The 8,844-nt window shown below is 42.8% G+C and overlaps 1 protein-coding gene and 1 non-coding gene across 3 annotated transcripts; one reads left to right on the top strand and one right to left on the bottom strand.

Moving 5' to 3' along the window:
* Nucleotides 1–267: 267 nt before the first annotated feature.
* Nucleotides 268–349, top strand: Trnas-aga. Its single transcript has one exon. It is a non-coding gene; the product is annotated as a tRNA-Ser (tRNA).
* Nucleotides 350–4,973: 4,624 nt separating this feature from the next.
* Nucleotides 4,974–8,252, bottom strand: LOC117589584 (calcyphosin-like protein). 2 transcript variants are annotated; one of them, XM_034281647.1, is made up of 6 exons: nucleotides 8,191–8,252; nucleotides 5,870–6,018; nucleotides 5,625–5,744; nucleotides 5,495–5,552; nucleotides 5,220–5,432; nucleotides 4,974–5,155 (listed from the first exon to the last, which is right to left on the bottom strand). In XM_034281647.1, the coding sequence occupies exons 1-6, from the start codon at nucleotides 8,236–8,238 to the stop codon at nucleotides 5,054–5,056; spliced, it is 690 nt and encodes a 229-aa protein (XP_034137538.1). In that variant the 5' UTR covers nucleotides 8,239–8,252; the 3' UTR covers nucleotides 4,974–5,053. The 2 variants fall into 2 exon arrangements, with proteins under 2 accessions (XP_034137538.1, XP_034137539.1); XM_034281648.1 differs by lacking the exon at nucleotides 8,191–8,252 and adding an exon at nucleotides 6,866–7,026.
* Nucleotides 8,253–8,844: the final 592 nt, after the last annotated feature.

Genomic DNA, 8,844 nt, shown 5'->3' with positions numbered 1-8,844 from the left:
TTAGAGGTATAAAGAAGGAGATATGTGGGAATCTATGACCTTAAAAAGAGGCCATCGGTCGGTTATAATATTACCACAAAAATATATATACAAATATTTATAGATAATTCTTTGGCCACTTCAACTTATCGCTTGAGATAGCCACGCGCATAGATAGTTTCTTGGCTAGAGATTGTTGAATATATAAATATTTATTGGCAACTATTTATAGCTTATGGCATGGCTGGAGGCTTCTTGCCAGTTATTTTGTTGCTGAGTGTTACGGAAGCAGCCGTGGCCGAGCGGTTAAGGCGTCTGACTAGAAATCAGATTCCCTCTGGGAGCGTAGGTTCGAATCCTACCGGCTGCGATATTTACATCTTTTTTTTTTTGTTAATGAAATGAACATAATTTTTCTGACATTAAAAATTGATAGTTTAAATATTGCGAAATCGATTGCACGATTTTCACAGTTTAATGGCTGCTCGATTGGCAAGAAATTGAATGCTCAAATGTTCACACTTACAGCCCTACAAAATATTCTTTTCCATATTTGTAAACCACATTTTTGGTTCGGTTTAGTTTTTGCGGTTTCAGGCAAAGCATTTTGTGGTCTGGGGTAAGAAATGTTGCAACCTTTTTTGTTGCATAAATGTGTAAATATTTATATATGTAGGCGAGTCCTTTGCCTGTCTGCCTGCCATGACATACTTAGCTGGCTGCAATCAAGGCACCGTCATATTTGGCCACAATATCTTGGGCTCAGCCCGACAGCACCCTGAAGAGCTGGAAAGTTACCTTAATGAAAAACTAAATTGTCAATCAGCCATGAATTGAATCAAATGAAGTGTAAAATTACAATTTCATCCAATTTGCAATTAACTCAATGAGAAGATGGCAACAAAAAAGAAAAATAAAAATCAGAAGAAGGAGAAGGAGAAGCAGCATTTTTTTTTCCAATTTCAAATTATTCCAATGGAACGCACATGCTGCAGCTGGACGAGTACGAAAGGGTCTGCCATTGGCTCTGTGTGTGTGTGTGTGTGTGTGGCACTTTCACTGTGTACAACAAACTGCAGTTACAACAGCATCAGAGGACAACACTTTTGCGGTGGCTCAAATCGCTGACATCATTCGCGGACAGTTTCTTGCAGGGTTCTACCTTGCTGCTGCCACTGGAAAAGTGCAAGTTTAATTGCATTGAGTGTAACTAGTTAATGGCTGAAACTGCAAATTGAAATGGTGACAAAGTAATTGAGGTCAGCAACTCCCCGAATGCCAGCAGCAGCAGCGGCATCACCGACTACCATCGAAGCGCTAATTACAAAAACGATCCGAACAGCACAGGACACTCTGCCGCTGCCAATGGGGTCACTTGGCTGTGTCTTTTTTGGTGCCAGCAATAACTGAAAATATCCATGCACCCAGCCAGGCAGCAGCAAAAAAGTTGTGCGAAATTGTCAAAGTTCTACGGTTAGTCCGCTCGGGGAACTGTCTCTCTGTCTGTCTGTCTGTCTGTCTGTCTCTGAAAACATTTACAAATTGATTTTTTGTTGCCGCTGCTGTCATGTTGCAAAAATATATATTTTTGGTCAGCCGCAATGGGACTACCTAAAACACAACCAACCAACCAACCAACCGACCGACCACCTGATGTATTTAATGGCACAATAATAAAATGTCCATAATAAAACGCGCAATTTGCATTTGCACTAAATGCGCGCTAAACAAAACTCAAAAAGCAGCTAATGCCGCGGCATTAACATTTGGCATTTGACTCTGACCCGCGGCCAAATGCATTTTAATGCGACACGCAAATCAGCGGAGCTTAGATGCAACGAAAGCTAACGCTGCGTATGCGCAATGTGACAGCGGTTGAGGCTGAATGTGCAATGCAGGAGGCACTCAACCAAAAGTTGTGTAAGGTTCGACACTGCAGCAGACTGCAGAAATGCCAGTGAAATATATGGAGGAATAAAGAAAACAATTTGCAGATTTTTAGGCAATATTTTTGTAGCTTTTATTGATAATTTTTTGAGTTGATTGCCATGTTTGGAGTCCTTTGGCGCAGAGTGGGTACATTTAGAGGTATATTTTCATCACATATTATTAAGTTAATTTTCTATTATAAGCCGCCTCCGACTGTACCTTGCTAAAAGAATTTGTTACCTTTTTTGCCACTTAAAAATTACACAAAAATGTCACAAAACAAATATCAATAGATAGGAGATAACTCTTCAAAGCTGCGACACAAATAAATACAATAAGCTTTTGCCACTTTATTTGCGCTTATCGAAATATACTCGAATTATGATTAATTTTTTCTTAATTACAACCAAATTAGCGCACTTTCAGCTGTTTGCAACAATCAATCAATCAATCAAACGCGTATTAAGTTAAGCATTCCCAAGGGCCATCGAGTATCGATAGCCGGCAATTAAAACAGCTTTACATGGCAGTCCGGCTACACTGACCAAAAAAAAAACCCTTATTAAGAAAAAATGTTGGTTAAAATGGAAAAAAAGTGGCAGCACACAGCAGTCGAAAAAAATATGCATAACATGAGGAAGCAGAAGAGGTAATACGAGAAATGAGCGTACGAAATTGTATATGCCCTTTAGGAGAGGCTGCGAAAGTGATTAAAATTAAAGGAATTTTATAAATAATTATACATTAAATAATAGCTATAATTATGGACTGAAAACTGTCATTATTCAACAGCTCTTGATCACATTTAATATACCTTCGGTAAGGGCATGGTACATGGACATGGCCGAACATTTCAATCAATCACGAGAGCGGTGTGAAAATCACACGAGCTCTGCGTGCAAAGGAAACGGAAACTGCAGCGAATTGTGTGTGTGTGTGTGTGTGTGTGTGTGTGTGCTGTACACAGGCAAAACATGTCCATGTATGTGTGCCAGTGTGTGTCCGAGATGATTTCAATTTTTCAATCAGCGATGCGCACAGTTAGTTAAGCTTTTTGCATACATTATGCAATTTGAGAGGCAACAGGAGCAGGTGTGGCGGCAGTGGCAGTGGCAACAATAACATCATTAGATGCCGCCGACTGACACACAATCCAGCCAATACATGGCCCAACATTGACCCATCGATCCGGCAGGAGCGAGTACCTGTTAAGGGCTTTCTGCCGGGCATTCATTCACGCCGGGTTTCATTTCGTTTTACAGTCGACCCAAGCCCACACTCGCTCTCCGGCCTGCCCATGGGGTGGGCACTGGCGCGCATTTCGATCACGTGATTGAGATTTTTACATTTAAAACGTGACTGAAATATTTGCCAGTTTTCGTCACTTTCAATGCCTACCACAGATGGATACATTTTCGCCATTTACCATGCAGCAGTCCCCCAACTCACCAGCCCGCCACGTTCTCCATTATACGTTCTCGGTTGGGTCTCCATTTTCTCTCCCTTTCTGCCTGCATTGAAATGTATTCAATACTCCACTACCTCAGTCAATGATGTCCCAAGCAGCGTTGGCCCTGCCTGCCTTTTATTATTATTATTTTCATGTTCTGCTGCTTTTGTCCATTCACCTTGGTCGTTTTTTTCTCTACAGTTTTGTGCTTTTCAATCAACGTGAAATGTCCGAGTGTTAACTAGATTTAAATAATGCATTAGTGGACGCTGCCCAAGGCGTAAACAGGCTTAAAACTGGCACTGCTAAGGCTTCTTTTGCAGCTTCGATGGATCCAACTTATCCGCATATTCATATCCCACAGCTATAATTTCTGTCTGCCTTTTTGTTATTTTTATTGACCGACAAATCTCTTAATTTATATGGGATTTTTATTGATTTCCTGGCCGCTCCACACATAAATAAATATAAATGTTTCCCGTAGGTAATGCTTATGCTCACACACACACTCTGCGCAGCCAGCTGAGCTGTGAAAAGGATTTTTGCAGCCAGTTCCTCGTACATTCGACGGGCAATTAATTGAAATTGCCTTTTGTGGGGCGCCCCAGCCCTGACACATGAGAGAAAGGAGTTGTAACGGAGTTGGAGCCTGAAAATGGCAATTGAAAATTGTTGATTAGCCGAAGCAAAAGAAGTTTTGGTAGGCACTCCAGCTTGCAACTGCCACAGAACAGCAAAAGGGATTGCCCAGGCCCAGGCCCAGGCCCAGGCCCAAGGCTGTAAATAAAATTTAATGAAATGATACGATAAAGTTGCAAGTTGCAAGTTGCAAGTTGTAAGTGTGTGTTTGGTAGCACGATTGCATATGGTTTGTTAGTCAAGTCTGTCTGGCAGTTACACCCTGCCTGCCTGCCTCCTCCCTCTTTCTTTGTCCGTCAGTGCGTAATTTCAACATTGGCAATTAAAATTTTGTATGAGTTGCTTGCAATCAGATCCCAAAACTTGCCACAGAGGCACACATACAGTTACAGTTGCACACTCGCATGCAGGGTTGCATGTGGCGACAATCTCAGCTGGTGTCTGCATAATTTAAAGCATACATTTAGGCAGCCGAGCCTGCATCTTCAGCAGCTCCGGGTTTCGGGCTGACTGTGTGATAAATGCCAACCAGTGGGAACACACACAACCACAGACAGGGAGAGAGACAGCGATGACTCCAACTCGTTGCCTGCCTGCCTGACAATTCCAAACAATTTGCCGAGTCTGGCAGGCATCGAGTCTCTGTGTGTGTGTGTGTTCCCCGTGTTTGTGGCAATGATTGCCGTCTTTGGCGCTCACTGGCTTGATTATGGGCACAGACACAGACACAGACTTACGTTTAAATTTCAGTGTAAAGTACGAGCCGAATGTTTAGAGAAAACTTCATGTTGCTTTGTTATTTTGCATATTTGACAAACACTTCACATGCCTCGCACTTAAAGTAACTTCTTTAGCAGAGAATCCCAACCGAAGTCCCACAGACACTTGCCCCAAAAGTATTTCTAATTCGAATTATGACCAAACGATGCCTCGCACTTCATTGCTGGCACTTTGCCCCAGTCTTTGCCAACATGCATTTAATTGTAACAAGAGGATTTTTATTTATTTATTTATAAAGCAAAAGTTGTTGAGATTCTGTAATCTGTAATCCATCGGCTACATGGCATAGGCTCGACGCATCATCAGATCAAAGTATAAATCGTTGTCAATAGAGGCACTAATGGTGGCATAATAGTTGATAAATTCCTCGCGGGTTATCTGGAATACAAACAAGATATTTATGTCAAAGTAACATCAATGGGGTAGCAGTCCGAAGCCTCACCTTGCCATCTAGATTTCCACGACCGCCCTCAAAGTTGTGCAAAAAGTCGGTGAGTATCTCATCCTCGCTCATCTCGCCGCTCTGATACTTTGGATGCTCCTTCACCGAGTAAACGCTCTTCAGATCGGCCACAGTAATGACGCCATCATCATCGCGATCCATTTTGTCAAAGGCCTGATCGATAATGCCCAAACGGCACTCGGGCATGGGAGGCTGTGGGGAAACAACACACTCGAAGTCAGACTAGTTTTGAGCAAATTTTGTGCCCTACTTACGCGTAGTTTGAGCAAAAACTCCGTCATATTAATGGAGCCGCTGCCGTCTTCATCAAAACTGAAAGTTTTATAGGTATATACATAAATTTTGTTAGCTAATTAAATGCCCATTAGGCCAGGACTCACTCACGTGTTAAACATCTCGCGGATCTCATCGTCCGTCACATCCAGGCCCGTGTCGCGTATGCCCGAAATGAATTCCTGCTCGTTGAGCGCCTTGCTGCCATCATCGTCCATGGCCCTGAAGGCTCTGCACATGAATAATATAAAATTAAATTGTTACTCTCTCTCTCTCTCTCTCTCTCTTGCATAATTCAGCCTCGTGGCTGAGAGCCATTTCAAATGTCATTCAAAGTCAATCAGCGACTGGCGCACCTGCCAATTCCCAGTATGCCTGTTGCGCCACGGCTAAAGCAGAGCAGTCGCAGCTTGGTAATGGGATCCTTGTCGGCGCCATCTGTCAGTTCCCGCAGCGACTTGTTCATCAGGTTCGCTTCGAGCGTGTAAAGGTCACCGTTGGGGCACTGCAAGTTATGGTTTTTAATATCAAGTTAATTGCGCATAAGACTGGCGTGTTTTAATGAGTGTTTAATGACTATTGGGAAACAATTTCCAAAAGAATGTGAGGCACATTTAATTATTGAAGTGGAACTTAATGTGTGACAAGATGATATATCGATTATAATGGACAATTGAATGGTTTTGGAATGATTTATTCGGTTACCAAACCATTTTTGGAGCCCAAACCATTGGCCAAATAGTTCATGAAAATTATACGAAAAGCTGCTTAAAAATGGCTCAACTTTTGCTGTAAATAATTCCCAAAAATATCTACGAAATATACCTAAAAGTTGCATTGCTTTGAGTGCACGATTGTTAGCTTTTTAAGCACTTAAGCAATGAATCAGCACCGCAAAAGGTTTTTACGCTCATTGCCTCGTAACGAGAGCAACCCGTAAGAGACTGACTAACTACTTAAGTATGTCCATTTATGGCACAAGTAATTAAATGAAAGGAAAAACCTTGCCAACGCAGAGATCAGTGGAGGTGCCGCACTCGGAAGCTCGCATGAATCACACTCGTTGCGGTACGCCGCCCACAGCTGATCTCTGCCAAGAGGCGCGCTCTCTTAATCTCCCTCTCTCTATCTCTCTCTTCTCTTTGCTGCGTCGCAAGCTTTAAGCGGGATGCTTTCACTTAAGTTGATTTTCAGCACAAGCTAGTGAAAAATGTTGCGCCAAGAGGTTTTTCATTTCACTTTTTGCAATTTGTCTAATTGGAGACCAAGGTGAAGGTCGCCGCAGCAAGAGTTTAGCCACACAAACAACAACAACAAACAGAGCAAACAGCAAAAATACCGAAAAAACTTACTTCCATGCTGGGGTTTTTGGGTTTTTCTTTTTCAATGGCTCTTTTTCGCGCTGTTCTGAGAGTATGAACAAAATCTCTGTGTGTGTTTGTGTCGATGTTTTTATTTTCGCTTCAGTGAATGGATAACTGCAAGATACTTGTTACTTTAGCGGCTTTGAAATGCAAACTGAAAGCGAAAAGTAAAGCGGTGGCGGCGGCGGCAATGAATAAACAGAAAGAGACGGGTAGCGATGGGGGGAGAGCGCCAAGCAGAGAGACGAAGCAGCGACAGGCAGAGAGCGAGCGCGTTGGAATGAATGGAAATGAAATATGCGCTTGCGGGGCCGTTGTGGGGTTGGGATGGCAGGTAGGCAGCTAGACAGAAGCCCAAAACTAGTTACTAAAAAGCATTTACAGTTACGGTCATATAGAGCAGACAATAGTGAGCACTCAGAGCGAGGCTAGTACCTGACTCATGCAGCTCTCACTCTTCCACTCTCTCTTCCCTCTCTCTCTGCCTCACCTGGTTTGGCTTTCAAAACATTTTATTTCAATTAAAGTGTGTGACGTTTCGGGGGCCAATTTCGTGCCTGTCGCCGGCTAATGTTTGCCCACGACAAACATGAACCGCCCCCACCGTTCGCCGTCCCCAAAACAGATGCAAAGATAAAAACGGGGGAGCAGCGCGCGCTGTGCAAAATTGATCCAGATAACAATTTGTTGGGCGGGCCTAAAAGTATGCGATTTGTGGTGTTAGCCAGGGCTGGAAAAACAGCGCCAAAATGTTCAAAGTTAAATTTTGGACTGATTAGATTTAATGATTTTGTTTTTTGTTAGAGTACATTTTACACATTTTTCCTTAATTATTTTTCAGTATTTTGTGTATCAAAGATACATTAAAGTATCTGCTGTATCCTTTTTTTCAGCCTTCACTGTAGCTTTGTTAAGTATTGATTAGCTGTTTCCCTTTTTTCTTTTATTTGTGCTTGCTGTTGTGTGTGCCCCTGCGGCGCTCGTGTCTATTTACTTGCCAACAAGGACATGTAATTTGCCAAATTGCCTTGACTTTGGCTGCAATCGAATATAATATGCAGCAGTCCCTGAGTGCATTGCCATGTCGCTTGACCATTAACGAAAATAAGCCAGAACGGAGGCGGGTGAGAGTGCAAGCAAAATGTTTTTATCTATGACCCAGTTGCGGGCACAACACACCATTATTATTATTATTATTACTATAATTATTTCGCACACAGCTGGCAGCTGCATTGGAAAACACTCAACGCTGTATGTACACAGCTCTGGCCTTTTGCTTCCCCCACTTAATGATTTATTCATACAATATTAACCTTGAGGCTGCGCCGCAAGCCATTCGTGCGCAGAGTCCTCAACAACATCGCGGCAAACGAATTGAAAGTGAACTAAATAGAGGACGAGGCCCGTGTCTGCCGCCAAAAAAAAAAATATATATATACGAAGAGGGGAACAAAATGGAACTAGGCAACAGCTGAGGCCTAGAGGCCAGGCCACAACAGTGGGAAAACAGTGTCCGCAGCTGGTGACTCACGTGCCTATAATTACCGAAAATAAATTAAGAGCTGCCTTTTCCCACTCGTGGCAAGTCCTCACAAAGAGCATTGAACTCTGATCAAAACAGGCCAAAAGATTGAATAGAATTGGTTTTTATTTGTACAACAAGTCCAATAATAATTCAGCTTTTAATTTGTGGCAACCTTTCATCTAACATTTGGACAAGACATAAAAGCGAATTAATGAATTTTTAGTCTTGCCAGACCTGAGGTCAGTTGAGGCTACCACTACCTTTAGTGTGGCTTTGCCACAGTGATTTACAGGGGAAAAAGCGCCTGCGAGTGACCACCTACGCCGCATTTGCTCGGCTGACTGAATGCCTGGCAGAGTGTGAGGTCAGAGTGGGACTGGTACTGGCACTGGTGCTGGTAGTGTGTGCATTGATGTTGTCAACGCATCAACTGAGCCGCCCC

This window comes from Drosophila guanche, unplaced genomic scaffold, assembly GCF_900245975.1.
Source record: "Drosophila guanche unplaced genomic scaffold, DGUA_6, whole genome shotgun sequence".
Classification (NCBI taxonomy): domain Eukaryota; kingdom Metazoa; phylum Arthropoda; class Insecta; order Diptera; family Drosophilidae; genus Drosophila; species Drosophila guanche.
The sequence above is the reverse complement of the archived record's forward strand: the minus strand, read 5'-3'. Positions and strand labels throughout refer to the sequence as shown.